The sequence below is a fragment of the Buteo buteo genome, chromosome 5 (genome assembly GCF_964188355.1).
Source record: "Buteo buteo chromosome 5, bButBut1.hap1.1, whole genome shotgun sequence".
Lineage (NCBI taxonomy): Eukaryota > Metazoa > Chordata > Aves > Accipitriformes > Accipitridae > Buteo > Buteo buteo.
The window spans coordinates 16,136,683-16,156,302 of record NC_134175.1 but is presented as its reverse complement, the minus strand read 5'-3'; the positions used below and the strand labels follow the sequence as shown (position 1 = coordinate 16,156,302).

Sequence of the window (19,620 nt, the reverse complement as noted above, 5' to 3'; positions counted from 1 at the left end):
GCTCCACTGCCCTTCCTGCTGCAGTCCAGCACCTGCCTTGGTCCCTCTCACTGCCAGTAACTTCAGCTGATGGAGAAGAAAAGCAGTGAGAACATACTAGTAAGGTCGCTGCTGCATATTCTCTGATAATGAGGTTCTGCTATAATGGGTAGGGAAGAAAGGCCCATAAATATCCAAATTAATTTTTAACTAAGGCAACACAACATTTTAGAGGACTGGCTGTGCCTTCTTTTCTGATATTTTTTTGAAAGCCTTCATTGCAGTTTATGCAAAGAATAAGTAAATCATAGTGGAAAGAGGAACTTTTTGCTTTCTTGAAGTACTGTTTCCCTAGATTGTTGAAACTATTCCAGGTTTCTTCTTTTAGTATAGCTAACACTATTTAAATTCCACCGTAATATTTGTCCACTCTTGGTATTTCTGTGTCAATATTTAAATTACCTGATTAATTTAATTCCATGGTATGCTAATGAAATGACAGGAAAACAACTAACCTGATGGTAGAAAGCACACCTGTGTATTCTGGATTTGAACCTGAGCTGTGGATGAATCACGCCATACAGCAGATAGTCATTGCTAAATTGCTGAGTACAAAGATGCATTGTGTGACTCACTTGCTGTGTTTCTACTACCATTATAAACTCTGAGAGCACTTGATGAATAACAGAGAGTCAAGAATGAATTCATCCATGTTTCACTCTGTAACCATACTGAGCCAAATTCTGCCTCCAGATACACACAGCTCTCATTGAAGCCTGCCCACTGTATTTATTTTTAAAGATAAAAGCACTTCTGTTACATTCACAGAGGACTTCTGTGACACAGTCCATTGTAAGGATGTGAATATCCTTCCTCAAGAGCTTCAAGTGAAGCAGGGAGTGTCTGCCTGGAACTGGGAAGGGTACTTAGGGATAATAGCCTCCAAACTGTGGCAGTGGGAGATAACCGTTATGTTTGTCTCGGTAACTGCATTCCCCACACTTGGGTCTTCGGTAGCCCTCCCTCTCCTTGCTGAGGTGCTGGGCTTTTCTTGTGGGTGACCCAGGGGCTGAACTGCTGAAGCTGGTGAGCAGGTTCATACTGCTCCTGGGGCTTGCTGTCAGGTTCAAACCACACTGGATTGGTGGGGAAAGCCTTGAGTAAGACTTTGGGGTTTGGGGTTTTTTCCCCCTTTTTTTCTTTCTGAGCTTCCTCAGGGGACATAGATGAGAATGTCTCCTTTTTTTCCCAGAACAAGCTCTGTTCTGTCCTCAGACCCCAAACGTTGGTGGCTTTGGACGTGTGATACTCACTCCTGTACAGAGGGAGACGTTTGTCCTGTGGCCTCATGTTTTGGAAAGGCTCTAATCAGAAAATGTTCTCTAGTGTCATGCAGTAAACAGACCCAGAGGCAGAGACTCATGTCTTTGGTACATAGGAGATGGTCTTTGCCAAACTTGGGCTCTCCCCTTTGTAATTACCCCATCAGCTCTTCTGGTATGATTTGAGATGGCTGCCTTAAGGCTCTTGCTGTATGTGCAGAATGGCTCACTGATGAGTCTCCCATCAGGGTAAAGGAGGAGGGGAAGGCAAAGGGATGTGGAGCATGTTTACCATTTCTGTGGTTGATTAAGGCATGTCTCAGTGCTACTGAGCTTTGTGATACTGCTCAGCCCACCATTTTCATTACAGCTCAGAGTAAACACTGGGCTTGAAGTTTCACCTGCTCCTACAGTCTTCGTGCAATTGGTTATCCCCAGGAAATGGTGCTGGGTCAGGGTGAGAGCAGACAGAGCTGCGCTTCCCAAAACACCATGGTTTCACTGGGAGGCAAAAGAGTTATTAGTCCTTTTTGGGGTGGAACTACAGTTTCACATATTTATTGTAAATGAAATCTAATTTTCATGATTCACTGTGATTTTTTAATTTAAATTAGCTCTGAAAGCCATTACTACTAAGTGATAACATCTGATCAGAAAGGGGTCGAGTTACCAATTGTGAATTATTATCTGACAAATAACAATAGCTTTTTCTCATGTTTAGAGGTTTTCTGCAAACTGACCTGGCTCTGTGGAAACTACTTTTTTTTTCTGGTTGGTTTGTTTGGTTTTTGTTAAATGTCTGCAGAATATCTGCACCATCCAGTTTTGTGCATTCTTTTCTAGACTGCTCAGGCTCTGTGATGTGCGGCTGATTTATTGCGTTCATCTGATTTCTTTTAGGTGTATCTTTTTTTCTCCCAGGAAAAAAAAGATGGCAAGTGCTTTTGGAAAAGGCCTGCTGGTTTTCACTTGGAAGTAGCTAGCTCAGGTCAAGCCTTCCTCTGCCCCCCCGGAGGTTACCTTATCATCGGAACACAGATTACGATATGTTGTCTTCCTAGGCTTACATATTGAGGAGCTACTACTACATTTTTCTGTGAGGAGTAGCCAAAGCCTATGGCTTGTGCAGTGGCTTCTTTTCCTGGCTTGGACAAGTGAGAGCTAATTAACAGGAGTGAGATACATGTGAAGTAGCAAATAATTATTAGTTTTGTTTATATATAAATACTGATAGTCATAAGAGAATGCAAGTGCCTGTGTGGGAAACAACTGTTCCCCACAGGCGGTTTTGGACAAAAGGGAATGAGTGTGAATGTTCACGAAACAGCAAGTAAGAGGGGATATAAACAGGGTCAAATAGCCCATATGTTCAGGAACCCAGTGAATTTTCTCCAATGTGGTTTCTGTCATGGCTAGCAACAGATTGCATGCACCACAGAGGATGGATAGCCCTGTAGTTCTGTGCCCCAAGAGCACCTGTTCTTTGCAACTGCAATGAAAATTGCAACAGCAGCTTCACTTCTTTTAGCAGTTGTGGCATTCTTCCCTTTATCACCCTGGGAAGGTGTTGTTGCATTATGGTGACTGATCGAATTCTTGTTAAGTGGGTCTACGTTTAACTGTAATTAGTGATTTAAAATCAGATTAACGAAAAGGCAGCCCTCAAGAAACTGGTGCTAATAGTTGCAAGGCATACGAGAGTCAGGGAGGACTTGACCTATAATTTTTACCGGTCGTGGTTTGTTTAGGTTTTAAAGTAGCTCGCTCACGCCCAGGACAGACAAGCAGAGACACTTCTGCATTTAAACCCTCTCTCATCTGCCGGATGCAGGTTTCTTTGGCAGCGCTGCTGGTAATGTGCCTGTGCTGCACCCGGTTGCTGCCTGATGGTCAGGGGCACGGTCACCCACTTGGAGCTGATCTTTCCTGCTAATGTCGTTTCAGGCCAAGCAGTGAAGGCAAGGAACCATGGCAGAGGATAGGAAAGACGAAGCCAAGGCACCACACTGGACTTCGGGTCAGCTAACAGAGGCTTCTTCACACCCACATTCACCTGAAATTAAGGAACAGGGCAGCACAAGTGCTGGACTGGTCAGAAGTGCCAATGGATTTCCCTACCAAGAGGATGAGGAGCCGGGGCTGGGCGGCCATGAGCAGCCAGGGACGTATGCTCGGACCAAAGAGAACGGGATCAATGGAGAACTGTCGGCAGGAGACAGGGAGACAGCAGGTAACATGCCTCGATACCCCGCCATGAAATACAGGGCTCTGCAGACCACTGACTGATTTTCCTCCAAGGGGAAATATTAGCTGGAGCCAAGCGTGCCCTGGGGCATGGGGAAGCTGACATGAGTGAGCATGTGCCTTGGAAGGGCACTAGCTCTTCACAGCAAGGGCTGCATCTTTATCCGGGTTTGCACAAATTGCATCCTTACCCATGACCCTGGGCAGTGCTCTGAGAAGACTTCAGGAAAGGCATGATGGTGCCTTAGTGCGTCTTGGTAGATGGGACAGGGTCACCTCTCTGAGGACAAAAGAACAGGCTGGTGTAGAGCAGCTGCTCAGCTTCTCTGGCCTGGGAGGGAGTAGGAAACCGCTCAGCTATTGTGCAAGGATAGCTCATGTTGCTCTTGGCATGCATTTGTGTGTGCATGAAGGATGGGTTCCCCTGTTATTGCTCACAAGTAACAACACCTTCTTGAAACCACCAGTTATTTGCAGAATAATGTGTTGCTCAGTCTGACCAGGAATACCACAATTCAGCATCAGCATTTATTCTCCCTTGCCCAGGCATATTTCACTGGATACTCACTGGGACTTTTGTCTATTTGTAAACTATGTTAGGATTTTAGGATTCAGCTTGTTATTGGGTGGGAGGGGGAAGTGTGACTGTGTCAAGATGAAATATGCAAAGCAAGTTTCCTGTTTTAGAAGTAAATGCTAATTTTCTCTGTGCAGAGTTCCCACTTTAAACCCCAGATGCACAGTGCAAGAAGAATTTCTCTTGTACAGACACAACTGCCCTTGATGCATCCATCCATGCATGCTAAAGAGATCTTTCTACCAATGTTTGTTGGCTGTTGACAGTGTTTGGAGATGCTATCCATAATTTCTCAGCAGCAGAGTATTTTAAGGCTCTTGGACCCTACAGTCATTTCATAAGCAATTGTGCTGGAAATGGATCTTTCTGCTAAAAGTAAATGGGTTTAGATTTTAAGGGTCTCTTCTTGCGGATAGCCAAAATTTGAAAGCCAAAGGTAAAGGAAATCTTGTGTAAGCATGCAGGTGAACACACTGTTGATGACTGGGGGGATGACAATGTGGTCTTGTCTCTTTGCTGTAACCCAACTTTGTGCTATGCTTAGCCAGCAGATAAGCAGGAACTGGTGTGCAGGAATCACAGATGCTGCAGTTCTTAGGGGTTGACATGGGCCATGGGAAGACTGAGCGCATTTCTTTGCCACAAATTTTTCACACAATCTTGGACAAGTGCTACCCGTACATGTGGAGAAGTGGGAATAACTTTACAGGATGAAGAGGAATTTCCTCTCTTTAAAAAGGGAGGCGAGAGAGGCTCTTCTCAGGCTCTCTCAAGCTCAGGTTCTGAGTGGTGGTCAGTGTCTGAACATTTAATTGAGGAGTTTGCAGCTAATGGGTGAGAGGAGGCAGGAACCCACTGCTGCCCATCAGGGGGCATTGTAGTGGTGTATTTTCATGTTGCTTTTTGAGGCACGGTGTTAAACAGCAGAACAAGAGAAAATGAGGCAATATGGTCTAGGGCAGGTAGCGGGACTGGGGACACATACTTGCCAAGGGAACAAAGCTGCTCTTGATCAGGGTGAAGTTTGCTTCGATCACCACTTTGTGGCCTCATTTCTTCCTCCCCTGCTTTTTTCTCACTGTCTGCTTAGATTGCGAGATCTCTAGTGTGGGGACTTGCTGTCAATACACACAGTTTTTCTTTGCGAGTCTTAGTAAAGCTTATCTTGTGGCATCTTTCTTTGTCCTTGAACACTGGAAGAGTCCCTAAAACTACCTGCCTTCATGGATGAATTCCTAGCTCTCCAGAAACTGCACACTGACTAAGCCTGTATTTAATTAATGCAATGTAAACCATCTTAGGATACTTAACATATATTTTTAATCTTTTTTCTCCTTTTGAAGGAGAAACCTGTTGGCAACTTACTGTAGTGATAGAAAGGGACCGGGGCGTGTGTTCTCATTTTACACTAGTATTTACTAGCTGGATGTGCTTAATGCATTGTGAAGCAGGAAGTTTAGAGGTGGATTTCTGGTGTTTGATTCAGAATTTGATCTTGAAATCAGGATTGCCATTTGCCACCAAATTCAGTCATCTTTGCTGTGTTTGTCTGCTTGTAAATGTTAACTGCAGTGGAGTGTTGTGTCAGGTAGGGTTTTTAAATGCCACTCTGATACACATAATTACCAATAATGTGAATTGTTTAATCATTTGTAGTAGCTTATCAACTCCAAACCGCTGAGGAGAAAATGCACAGGAAACTAAGGTCAACCAAGATGATTAAGCCAAACTGTGGGTTTGAGTGGATTTACAGGGATTATTTTTTTTCCCCTGGTGCAAGTCCAGCACCATAACCTAGGAAAATCTCTGGCTTCTCAGCCTTCGTGTCGGAGTCTGTAAATCCCCAGCAACTGCAACAACCAGCTCACCTGCAGCGGAGCACTAGTATAAACAGGGCATTTCCCAGGCAGCCGCCCATCGCCCCATCCCTGCTGAGAGAGTTCTGTTAGGTTTTGAGGCGTTTCACCTAAGGAAGCTCTCCAGCACCCGACCGACCCAGGAGCTGGGATTTAGTCATGAAATAGGCCTTTCCTAGGGAGAGGTATTCTGCAGCAGTGCAATAGTCCCTTCGGGGCACAGCAAAGCAGCAGGGCACTGGTTTGCAGGGCTCATGCTGTAAAATCTGAGAGCTGTGTGTTAAGGGGAAGGTTAGAGTCAGACCACTGGGACAAAGGCACCTTATGCCAACACTGATGCAGGGACAAGGGGTGGTAATGGGGGAGGAAATAACAGTTCTTGCCAAAATGCATCCAATCCATCTCTGCAAGTGACATTTTTAGGTTTGCACAGTTAAAATTTGCCTTCCTGTATATATGTATGTCTCTCTCTCTTGGCATCTGTCTGAGAGTTATTGAGTCTGACCTCAATTTTGGAATCCTCTGAATCTGGCTGTTGTGTTGCCTTTGATTGATCTGTCTCGGTATCGTGCTGGTAATGGCTGCATTATGGAGACACATCAATGCCCTCCTTTCAAATGGACTGATGGGAACGTGGGAGAGTGCACAGTGCTGTGGGCAGGGCAGCCTCGGGGCCTGATCCGGCATCCACTGAAGTCAAAGTCAAAAATGTGCGAGAGAATAGGCCAGGTTTTTTGGCATAGTGCATAGGAAGCTGTTACGGATATGGTATGAGTAAGGGGAGTAAAGCAGCTATTGCTTTTTATATGTATTTGTGTATATATATTTCTATATATACTTGGGCTGGCCCTGGCAGACTAGCTCAGCCCCGCTCCATCCTCAGCCCCGTGCCTCTGCCAGCCACAGGTCCCATGCTGCTCCTGAGGAGCTCCTGAAGACACCTTGCCTTTGATGCAGTCTGCAGCATCCCACAGCCCAAGATCCACCAAGTTTCAGTGTGTTCTCCCTGATACATGTCTGTCCATGTCCTTCCTCACCTGCACACACACACACAGCATCTTTGGTGAGGATTTTGGAAGTATTAAGAGTGGAGGATGAGATCTGTAGGTTTTGTCAAGCCAAAAGTTTTCACGTCACGTGAGATGTGTGCTGCAAAGGAGGCATGATAGTATAATCTTCAGAAACTCACTCTGAAGCGGGCTGATGTGGAAAGCTTTAGACTGGACACTATGGTAGAGCACAGGATGCATTTGACTTGTAATGAAATACAAGAGTGGCAGCCTTTTCTTTGCTTACTGAAAAGTCGTGGTCAGCTAGCTAACTGGGAGGAAGCGCTGAGGAGCAGTACAGATGCGCTGCAGCATTCTCTGGGAACCAGCCATTCAGCACAATCCATCATATTTGACTTGCAAGGAACATCAAGCTGCAAAGGTTTGGTTTTTCACACTTAAAATGCATTTATTTTTCTTTCCATGAGTAACCTGTCTTTTAATGAGTAACCTGTCAAATTTGTATAATTAGGAGTAAAAGTGGTTAGATGCCTTGTGAAACATCTTCTACAATATGTCTTTATGTACAGTGACTCAACTGATTGAGTGCTTTCTTCATTATATGCCAAATTCAGGTTTATAATTGGAGGGGGGTTGGATTACCTACACAGTTATTTGATGAATTATTTTTTGACAGATGAAGGGAAAGCACTTCCTGAAATCCTATTAACAGAGCCTCAGGACAGTGGCTCTGTCCTGGTGTCAGTCCATGTTAAGGACAGTAACGCGTCCTGCCAGAGTGACAAACAGAGCCCTTCATTAATTGGCAGGGTACCCAAACCATGTGGGATGCAAAGAGACTGCTGGAAAATTGTAGCAGACTTCCTGACACAGCACAGTGGACCGGCCATGGGTTGAGCACTCCTGCCTTGTTTTTCAGAGGTCTTGAGTCACAGGAAAGGCAGTTGTGAGGGAGCCCATGACAGATACATGAGAGAGGCCAGGATTTTTGGTGGCTGGCAGGACCCAGAGACTGGTATGTGTTAGTCTGGAAGTGAAATAGAAAGAGGGGGAGCCCTAGACCTGTGAAGAGTAATGAAGAAGTGGCAGTATTGAGCTGAGAGAGGAGTAGGGGGCTGAGAAATAGTGAGGGAACAGACCCAGAAGCAGGAGAGCTAGGGGAGGCAAAGGGCCGAGAGCTGGTGAGATGAAAGCTGTGAGGGAGCAAAGCAGGGATGGGAAGTGGCATGGAAAAAAGGAAAAATTGAAGATAAGGTAAGGACAATAAAAAGAGGTTCAGTTTTATCTGTTCATCCAGAGCCCACACAGCTTTTGCATTATGGCAGATATCACCCCAGAGAGGAGGGGATTCAGACAGCAGGAATAGCACAGTCTGCAAGGAACAACTGAAGAGAGAAGTGGGAAGGGCAAATCATGTTACAGCCTTGAATGTAATTTATCCTAATTCAGCCATTTGTTTTAGGCTTTGTTCAGTGGGACTAAATGGGCATCTGCAACAAATCTATTCCTGTGACCAAATACTCTTTAAATAATTATATTTTAATAACCTGCAGGGAGTGTCAGCCTGAAAGACTGCCCTGGCGCAGTCAGTAATACTTGAGCAGAGGTGGCGTGTCCCTTTAGGTTGGCTATGCAAAAAAAAACATGTTGAAGAAAGGGATTGTACTTGTTTCAGCCACCTAGCAGCATGTCAAGGAAACAGTCTGTATCCCATCGTCTTCCATAGCCTTGCCTTGTAGTAACCAGTCTCCAGGTAAAGAGGATCTTGTTGACGGCCCTCAACACCATTGCACTGTTAGAAAAATCACCATGATGCTTAGTTCTGCCGGCTCAGGGCCCTCAGCCCATGAGGGCTAGGACTGGAGCTGCGATGGCAGGTTGTGTTGGGGCAGGATTGCAGCACTGTGCGTGGTGTCAGTAAACACAACAGCCTCTCCAGGCTGAAATTGCACCGAGGCATTGCCTGGTCCCATGGTGTGTTAATGGTTTTTTTCCCCCCTACTGACATTTCATTTAATCTTCTTTTCCTTTTTCTTGTCTCTCTCGCCATACAAGTGATAATACTCAGATGGCACTGCCAGTAAACGTACAAACAGGCTGTCTTTGAACAGAGAACTTTTTAGTCTTTCTTTCCAACAGGACTGCTTTGTCAGTGCTTTCCTTTTTGTTTGGCTGTTTGCGTTGGCTGTCCTGCTGCTGCCCAAGCCCTCCTGGAGTTACCAGAGCCCCTCACAAACGCCCTCAATGCCTGTTCCCCAAAGGAGCCTCCCAGCCTTGTTGTCAGATGTGCATTTTCAGCAAGCCACACGTCTCAAGCAACACAGACAGAATGCACAGAATGATGCAAAATCAATGACATTCAAAGATGAATGTGATTGCTGTGTTCATCCCATTTCAGTTGTTTATTTTACAAAGCTGGAAGAATGCACCTTACCATGTCGTTGATGGCTCCCATGGGAAAGAAGCTGTTAATTAGGCATTTTGATCTCCCTCCCTTTGCCCAGGAAATGTGACAGTAATTACTATGCACCATCATCTTTGCCAATTTAGATACAGGCAAACATACCAGACTTCTGAAACTTTTCTTCTCTGTGTTAAGAGTAATACAAGTGTCATTTTCTGGGACACATTATTGGAATATTTTAGACATGTTCAAATCATGTTGCTGAAGACAAGCATAGGTGGAGGCAGCAGAGCCTCTTTGGGGCACTTGTAGAAAATGTTTTTTTTACCATTCTCTGTTAAGCTTGCTGTAGAGGTCTTTCTCAGTTGTTCTTCTGCAGAGGACTGGGAATGAAGCCGCAGAAATTCCGTCTTTTCTCACGTGTCCCCTACCCCCAGCTACCTTCTCCCTGACTCTTAATATCAGTAACTGCTGTAGAGACCAGTCTCTGCATGTTTTTTGGTGGCTGGCACTATTGGTCATGAAATCCAGTAAGACATCCCGTTTTGTCCAACTGTAACCTCTCTGAGGGGCTGGCTCTGCCCTCCCACCTCCTCTTGGGACTTCAAAAATGAGTCAGTGATTGAAATGTATTGGTAGGAGCTGGAGGATCTGACACAGTTTGGGGCAGTGTAAGCATGCAAAAATTATTGCCTGAAAGGGAGTGGGGTGAGATAACCCAGTGCACAGGTGCCATTGACTCCCATGGCTGGGAGTCAGACATCCAGAGAAGTGCAGCCATCAGTGTCTTTTATCCCTGAAGCTCCTCTGAAAATGTCAGTGTGTGGTTCAGATTTGCTTTTGAAAACTGCATCTCAAACCGGGTGCAGTAACGCCGTTAGAGTCAACTGTTGCATTGTGTCACGTCAGCATTGAATCTGGCCAAGAGAAGGCATCAACCAGCCATTTCCTTTGGGCTCCCTGTTGGTGTTTTGTTTCACTTTGGTGTTTCCTTGTTAGGGTATGAGCATCATAAGAGGGAATTGCATAAGCAGCTGTACTTTCTTAAGGAGTACGAGCAAAATGCCTGTGAGTGTGTTGGCCTGGCAACCAGTGCTCACTTGGTGCCGTCAGTATTCCCAGAAAACGTAATCCATAACAGCCTTGGAGATGCAACAAGGAGCAACAAGGCTGGGATATGGAGGAAATATCTTTCATAACGTGTTGTTCCAACCATACTGGTAATTCAGACTGTACGCTGTGAGTGCCGTTTATCAAAGTTGCCTTTTGAAAACATCTGCAGCCATTCTTGGAGGGCTGCTGTAGCCAGGATAGCTATTGCTGCTGAAGGATGAATATCCTGTCAAATACAGAACACATCCTAGGAGTTAAATTTTTGCTTTTGTCTCCCCTTTTTTGTGGACAAAAATTTGCCCTTTGTCTGTTCGACTGCCCTTCCTTCCCGCCATCCATGTTTGGCTGCCTGCTCTGATGGAGGCTGTAAATGCAGACTTTGCTGTTTCTGTGGGCTGGATCTTGACCCTCCAGCACTGGTGTTAGCTGTGTGACTGGGGGGGTAGTTGTGTCCAGAGGCCATGTTCTAAATTGTGGCCTGTTGTGCTGGAGTCCTTTTCAATGTATGGTAGGAGAGAGTTTGTGCGTTTATGAATTACATAAAGTAGGCAAGGCTTGTACAAGCCAGGAGAAAAGGCAGACAGGTGTGAAGAGAGCTAGCCCAGGTTACCCAGGAGGGCTGTGGCAGAGCCACAGGCAGGCAGCATGGCCCTGTGCAGGGCCGTGTGCTGCCTTTCTGCTGGATCCTGCCCTCTGGGCTTGGCTCAGCTCATCCCCTTGCAGAAAGGTGGAAACGGAGCGCTTCAGCGGCTCTTCCCTGACATGTCTGAAGGGAAGCCATTATCGTCTCCATCTCCAGGATGGCAGCATGAAGGACATGCAAGAGCACTGGGCAATATTTGGCAGTGGGCAGAGGTCTTTGCAATTGCATCTGGAAGGTGGTATCGCTGGGGACTGTGCCAGCATATAATCTTCCATTCCAGTTTTGATCTGAGGGCAGAAAGATTTGGAGGAAGGTTCATCACCAAACAACAGCCTTATTTTGCAGGCACACAGCTGCTCCTGTTCCAGGCAAAGCTGAAATGGCAACTGCTTCTCCAAAGTCACCTTCAAAGGGAAGCAGCAGGTTCTTAGGTGACAGCCCAGGACGTGCTGGTGGGCATTGCCTGCCTCATTTCCTGGCCCCTTGCCCCACGCACAGGCAATTATCAGCTCTCAGGGTCTCACAGCTGTGGAGCAGAAGAGCCTGGAGGTCCGGTCATTAACCCGCTCACCCCCACGCTTCACAAATCCCTTTCTCCCCTTTTCCTATTGCGGAAGCTCATGCATGCAGCTTGGTGCACTTCCCAGCCCTGGCTAACCAGAGGTTAGCCCAGCACAAGGCACTGCTCCCCGCCATCCCCAGGTGTGTCTGATGGAGGCAGGTCCTCCCAGCGCAGGCTGGGCATCTGCCCTTCCAGATGCAGCTGGGCATGGGTATAACCTTTGGCAGAGAGGAGTTAGGTACCATCAGATCACTTACAAAAATGAGTTGCACAAACAGTCTGCTGCTCCTGCGAGGAGTGCCAGGCATTGCTGATTTCTTTTTTCCCTGTTGCCATGCCAACACCTCCCTGCACAGAGTGACATCTCTTTTTAAGCTCCGCTGAGAGAAAGTATGTAGCCTGGGAGCTTATTTAGCATTCAGGAGTGCACAGCCTCTCTGTAATGGTTCTGAGCCACAGCCAGGCTGTTTGACAAAGGAAAGGAAGATTTAATTTTTTTCATCCTTTCCTCTAGCATTTGCTTCTCAAGGTTAAGGGAGACAGGGTAGATGGGGAAAGAGACTGGGAGTGCTTTGCAACGGGGACCTCACTCTGCTGTCCTCACTGAGGCATGACTTTCATGGAAATAAAAAGGAAATATTACTTTGGGGTGTATTTACGGTGCAAAATACATGTGTGAGATAGGTATAGAGAGTTTTATATATATATATATATGCGTGAATTTCTTGTTTCAACTTACCCTGATGAGCTACTCTGTATTAAAATTGGAAAGCAAAGGCAATCTGGTTTTTAATTTGAGTGAGGAACTCAAAGGAAAGATTAGAAGGAAGCTGGGGACAAAGCCCCTGTCTCTGTCTTCCCTGCTGTTCTAGTCTGTGAGGTTACAATATTGAGAAAGAAATCATCTCTTCTTGTGCTATATTCATATCCTGAGTGAGGACAGCAAAACCTAGCATGTACTGGTGTTTAGGTTTGGGTTTTTCCATTTTGTGGAGTCGCTACTGGTAGATTAACTGCTCACTTTAAATTAAATCCTTATAATGATCATTAATACAGGTTTGCTTGCCTTTGCCAGCTGAAGGGATGGAAATCAGCGTAAAGCTGCTGACATTAGGTGGCAGATGAGCACTGATGATCCAGTGCCTGTCCGTACCAGTGACAAGGCTGATGTGGAAATTCAAAGGCATGACTCAAAGTGAGAGGGCTACATGCTGGTTTTGACTCTGTCATTTGTTCCTTGGGAGATGCTGGGCAAAACGTTTATGTTTTCCTGTGCTGTTTCACAGACCAACTGCAGAATGGAGTCAGTGGTACTTGGAAAATCCATTCTGAGGTGATGGTTTAGAAATGCAGTCTTGGTTGTTTTTTGGAGTTTTGTTATTACTGAGGCATTCCTCATGACATGCAAAAAGTGCAGGAAACTCAAGGTATCCCAGCTGTGTACATTAGATCATGTGAGTGAGCCCTTCTCTTGCATGTGGAAAATACCTGGTCAAACCTTCAATACTTTAATTTTATTTGCATGCAGTATATGGAAGATAACTGTGAGATGTCATTATCTCCCAGGCAGGAAAACCTGTTAGCTGCTTCTCAGAGAGTCATTTTCACTCAAGGCTGAGTAGATTGAATACTTCATGGAAATCAGTTTCACTTGGAGGCACTATATACTTTGGGAGGGAAGAATAAACCCCAGGTATTTCACTTTTTTGTTCCTAGTTCTTTCCTTGAGACCAATTCATAGTGATGTATGATCAGTTTGGTACAGCTCCCAGCAACCGATATAGCCTATGGCAGTTATGATAAAACTAATTTACAGTGTGGTCCTCCGTCCATGAAGCCCATGCATCTGGTGAGACAGATACATTAATAAAGAGCAGCAGAAGTATCAGCTGCCAGTGCTGCGTAGATGTGGCAGTCTTGCTGATGTACCAAAACTGTTTTCATCCCTAGCCTTGCACCACATATGACAGAAGGAAAAGGCTTCTGCTGTGACTATTGCTTTTTACCCCAAAGCCAGGGTAATGTGCCAAATCCAGAGTAACGCAGCCTACGCAGGTTCTTGGTGAGCTGTAAAGGGAGCTAATCCTTAGCTGTTCCTGTCCATGAGTTGTTTTCTCTTTCCTTTCACTGTCATCCTTTCTATCTATTTAAGAATATATTGTCCCTTCTAAACAATTGCTCTGTCAGCTCTTCCTTCTTTTTCTCTCTTATGTTGCCTCTGGCTTTTCTTTTCTTGTCCTCTCTATGTACTCTGAGCCTTATCCCAGCCACCCAATGTAGCTCCTCTGTGACCTTGAATTTCCTCAGCTGCTCCTCAGTTTCAGTACACTTGGAGAGCTCTGCCTCTGGATGCAGATCTCTCCTGGTGGCTGCAGTGACCCAAACCCTGGTCTCAGCTCTCCCCACAGCACCCAGACTTCCCCAGCACCATGGCTGCAGAAGCTTGCAGGTATTTAAGTGCCCAGAGAAGACAGCTCTGTTTGGAAAAGTGGAAGAGGTAGTTCAGAAGATGCACTGAGGGCTTTTACATGCATGTCTCGCATCTTCCTTCTGCAAGAGTAGGTGCACATTTCTCTTTCCTAACCACTTGACATGCTTAGAGGTGTGAGCCAGTAGTCTCCAAGGGTGGGCAGGCAGTGGATGGGAGCAGGCCATGTGAGTGGTCAGGGATGAGTCCCGGTCGGAGACAGTGACCTGCCAGAGACAAGGCTCCCTTTGACTGGGGTAGTGCCAGAAGAGAGGGGGTGAGATGGCAGAACTGCTGAACAGGGCTGAGAACTGCTCTGAAAATCCATCCACATCACAACCTCTGCGGGACTTGGTTAACTTGTATGTGATGCGGGATGTGTTCTGCTTTGCCTGTCTGTGGGAACACTTGCACATGCTCGTTTGTAGGTACGCAACACCGTTCCTCACAGTCAGCAGGAGAAAGACATCTGTCTTGGTACAGGTGCGGGGCTAGGCTGGGAAGCAGAGCTAGGAAGAGATTAGCTGTGCAGCTGTTGCTGCATTGCAGAGCTAGCTGGTTAAGCAGGGTTGGACTGGCAGTGTGAGCCCTCAGGTGAACAGGGCATGGTATTGTGTTACCATATCCCCTGATGGGATGAACAAAAATTCTGTTGTGTTGACAGAATGATCTTCAGTCCTTCTGATGAGGCACGACTAGATATCCCACACAACACGTGCACAGGTTAATGTTCATTTTAAACTTAAATTCAGCAGAGTTTGTACAGCATACTTTGAATTCTTTTTTAAAAAGATCACAGGCACACTGTAAAGAGTGTTTAAAATCGGCTCAAAAGGAGCTAAAAATGAACTTTAAGAGACATGCCACCTCCTGCTGTATGTGGCTGAAGCTCCATTGACTTCTATGGGGGTTCTTAAAAGTCTGTTTGTTTAAAATCTTAACTAGTACTGAAGTTCAAAACAAATATTGATTTAAAAGTGAGTTACCTGTTACGTGTATTACTCGCACTCAAAGGATTAAATATCCGGTTCTTTGTTTTGAAGCCAAATTGGTTTCTTCTGCATGAGTCCCAAGGAGTTTACATTTTAATGAACGATAGATATAGCTGCTTCGTATACATGTGAGTGATGTTTTCAGCTGATACCTAGTCCTGGGAATGGCAGTGGGACCTCCCTGCATTGACCTGGCTGAGGGTCTGGTGTTGTCTGCTTCAATATTGCATGTTAGCTGTAAATTGTGTTGCTGATGCATCAGACAAAACATAACTGATTAGCTTTTCCCACCTCTGACTTGGCTGGGAAATGCTGACAGTAGTAAATATTTTGTTCCAGGCAGTAAACTTAAGAAGATGCGACTCAGGAGATGCACAGGGAGCAAGTATTTGCAGTAATAAGGGCTCATTTTAAAAGCATTGCCTTACTGTACTGACATTTGTATGACTACTTTTTAACAGTCTTTCATATTTCAAGGGAGGGAGGATGTGGGGACTGATCCCTTGGTGTTTTGTTCTACAGCTGCTAGACAGCGTGGCAGAGGCCTCTGCCTAATGAACGTGCACTGGGGTGTTGGGGAGCTGGAGGGGGGGCTCACTGGAACTGTCAGAATTGCTCCTGGCTCCTAGCATGAGTCGCTTTGGATTTTGCCACTTGAGTGCCTTGGAGATTTGGACTATCTGTCCAGCTCTCTGGCTGAAGAGGGTGATCAGGAAAATGCAGTCAGGGTAGTGGAGCTGAAGTACACGCAGAAGGTGTGGAAGTGGTCCAAGGACAGGCAGCCCAACCCTGGGCTGAATGCTGCGGAGCAGCCAGGGGTGCACGGACAAGCCGTCCTCCAGCTTCCCTATTTGCTTGTGCCAGAGCACAACTGGTCTGACACAGCTCAGCTGCAGCCAGGACACCAGTATTGCACCAGATTTACTCTGTTATAAAGCAGATATGTTAAGGGGCTGGATAATGGCGATTCAGATTTACAATCTTGAGTTTAAGGAGAAGGTAGGAGGGTCTGTTGAATACCTGAAGTACCCCAAAACACAGAGGTGTAAGCTGTTTGCTGTGGGGCACATCAGGGCATGAAGCTGCTGTGTTGTGTATCCAGCTGTAGCTCCCCCTTACATGCTCTTTACACATAATCATTGCAATACAACTTTCCCCAAAGGTAGTCTGAATGTTCATACCTTTGTGTTTCAATGCATTAAACAATCAAAGCTCTTTCTTTCCCAAAATACAAGCCTTTTCTGACCTGTTCAGTTGGTTAGCTAGTAAATCCAGGTGATTAAATTAATCCGTCACTATCCTCATTGATGCTGCAGTAGCTTAAAGTCAACAACTTTATTACAGAAATTATACTTGTCAGTTGTGTTGTGGTTTCATTTAATTTAAAAGCTGATGTTCCCATTACTTGCCTTCATACCTCCTGCCAATTACTGTTGATATTGCCAACATCCAGATCAAGGACCTACTTACAGCAAAATATTTACACAAAGCCATTTGAGAGCAAATATTGAATTCTGTAAAGCTATGTTACTGCTTTTTTCTTCAATCGCAAGCACTAATCTGTTGGCATTATTTGGGTTTTATATAACTTATTCATACTGCTTTGATTGCTGCTGTGCATTTGTCTTTTAACCCAAGTGCAAAAGGCAGTACTTAGAGTTGTCATGATCCCAGTGTCTGATTTTTCTATCAGAAATATCACTCACTGGGTGAAGCCCAGGTCATTTTTCCCCAGCGTTTCAGCAGTCTTGACTGAAATAAGAGTTGTCCACCAGCTGCCAGGAGAGCTGAGCATGAATTCAGGACCTGTCCTTAGGGTATTGGCTAATGCCTCTAAACAAATCGAATAGCTTTTTGGTTTGTAGTCCTGCTGCACTCGGAATTGCAGTACCCGGGAGGCAAAAACTCCATAGGTCCTGTTTGCTTTTCAAGTTGTCAAAGATAGCAAATAGCCACTTTGTATCTTTCCTTTCTGCAGGAATATATTTGGGGTATTTTGCCTCACTAAGCAGAGCAGGTTGGTCTGTGCTTCTGTTGTTGACTCAATTCCACTGTGCCAACAATTAGTGCTGGTTACCTTGGAAACTGCTCTGCACCCTACTGGGGATTTTGACAGGCACATTTTGACTGAAATTGCTTTGTTTTCCCAATTCTGCAAGCACACATGTAGCTAATCCTTTTGCTGTGCTCTGCCTGTGTTCCTTCCCTAAAATGTAGCAAAATTAATGAAACGTATTAATTTATCCTTTCCATCTGTTTGCATCTTTCTTTATCCCTGTTTTAGCCTCAGTGCTCCAGGAGTGTTAATTACCTTTTGCTTTAACCGAACTCACTGTTAATTTTCTTGGTAGGTGTCTGAGGGATGACATTATGAATGCACGTGAAATTTTGACGCAAATTTCAGTCTCCTCTTCTCTGTCCCTCCCTATCATCCCTTTCCTTCGGTTTTCTCCTGGAGCATTTGTTGTGCCATGTGGTTCCAGCACGTTAAACTTTGTTTATGCCTTAAACAAGTTCTGCTTTACAGAGACCAGATGGCATCTTCCATGGCTACAGCAAACTCAAGATCCGCTGCCACTGTAGTGGTATCGGATAGAGCTGTTGCTAGAAAGAGCAGGGTGTGATGCTGCTGCAGTCTGGGAAGAGTGTCCCAGTGAAATTGTGGGGACATGAAATGCTTTTTCTTTTTGGAAGGAGCTGTTCCTGTTGCTGTGAAATGGGTGCTCAGGTGGTAAGAAGCGATAGATAGGTGGGCTGAGTGAACTGACTGAATGGCAGTAATGAAACACAGGCAACTATGGTCAGGGAAGGAGAGTAAGAGCTGGGGATGCAGACTCTGGTCTGACCGGGGCAACTCTGGCCTGAGAAATCAGCTGATACTGTTATGTGAGGTGACAGGCTGGCTGTTCCCCAGGGCGAGCTGTACCAGCCCCGGTTCATCTGCCGGCAGGATCGATGCTGCTGTGCTGGCACACATACCTGCGAGGCACGAAGATGCCATGACCCCTGCCTATAGGAGGTTTCTCATGTCAAAAACAATTCTCAGAATAATAATAGAGCATTGCATAGAGGGGTAGGAGGGAGAGAGGAGAAGGTAAAAGGTGCTGCTGGATGAGGGCTGTCAGAGGCAAATGTCTGAGCCTGAGCAGTTTTACCTAGGAAGTGGTGTTCATAGCAAAATCAGCTCCTCAACGGATTGAGCCTAAGGTTATGGTAGGCTGGAAGAGAAAAAGTGCCTGAGGCTGAAGGAAAACCATTAAAAAGGGTACAAAGGGAACAGACACCACACATCACTGCGGAGATGTGTCACAGAGCTAATTTTTGCTCTTGCTTTTATAGTTGCCAATTATTTCTAACAGTTTTCTGGAAATATTTGGTGAAACCTCAGACACCTTTTTTAAAGGCTCTTACCACCATCCGTACATCTGTCTCTGGGGCTGGTAAACCTGTCTGTTAAAAAACTTAATGGACTGCAAAGGTTTCCTGGGAAATGAAAGTACTGTGAGTAATGGATTCAAGTACCAGTGGAGACATCTGCAGTCCATTGACAACCGCAGCAGCATCAACAAGAAATGAAAGAGGGCTTTGACACAACATCTACAGGGCCTTCTACAGGGTCTGATCCCAGATCTTTGGCTCTGCTGTAGCCATGTTTGGCATGTAACCTTGCTTTAACGGCCCCTCGTTGAGTATCCGTCAGTGAAGGGGGGCTCTCTCAGGTGTCTGGAGGCAGTGGCTGGATGATGCCTACTGCTGTTTAAAAATTGGTGCCAGAGCAAGCTGGGGTGGGGATTGGGCCCCTGTTTTGCCCTTGGGTGTGCTTATGAGAGGGGCTGCAGCTTTTGGAGGCACCAGGCCTTCTAAACACAGCAAAGAGGAGAGGCTGCAGCTCCCCATACCATCAGCAGCTGGTTCAGCATCTCCTGTGCATCCCAGTGCTCTGAAAGTGTTTGCGTCCCTGAGTTATCTGTGGGGCAGAGATACTCCAGATGTCCCAATTTGGCATTCTAGGATTTGTCACACCTTGTAGAAGAACCGGGCTAGCTTCCAAAACCAGGAGCAGAGAGTGCTTACTGGTTTGAGTTTTAACTTTGGTTTAAATTAGCATAGTGCCCAAGACAAATGCCTGCCCTCTCAGCAGGGCAGAGTCCTCTGTTCCTGCCAGAAAGCAGCCATGGCACTAGTAGCAACGGGGCAGGCTTGACCTGACAGCCGTGTTGGAGCTTGGTCTGAAGTGACAACCTTTAAGGGAGTGGTGGAATCACCGTCCCTGTGTGTTAGCTCCTTGCTTCTCGGCTCAGCCTGCTCATTGCCGGGGCTTTTGAAAGCTCGTGCTGAGGATCTTTCATAATGTCTCTCGTCTGTTATGGACATCACATTTGAGGACCACCTGTACTTTTGGGTACCACATTCCCTGAAATCAAACTGGGAGACTCAGTCTGTGTCCTGTA

At 45.8% G+C, this 19,620-nt stretch overlaps 1 protein-coding gene across 1 annotated transcript in view; it reads left to right on the top strand.

Moving 5' to 3' along the window:
- Positions 1 to 19,620, top strand: part of MAP2 (microtubule associated protein 2) — a 247,110-nt gene that overhangs the window by 165,848 nt on the left and 61,642 nt on the right. The window contains exon 4 of the mRNA XM_075029191.1: positions 3,246 to 3,531. Coding sequence (XP_074885292.1) covers positions 3,270 to 3,531 — 262 coding nt within the window. The 5' untranslated portion in view covers positions 3,246 to 3,269. The remainder of the gene's footprint in view (positions 1 to 3,245; positions 3,532 to 19,620) is intronic.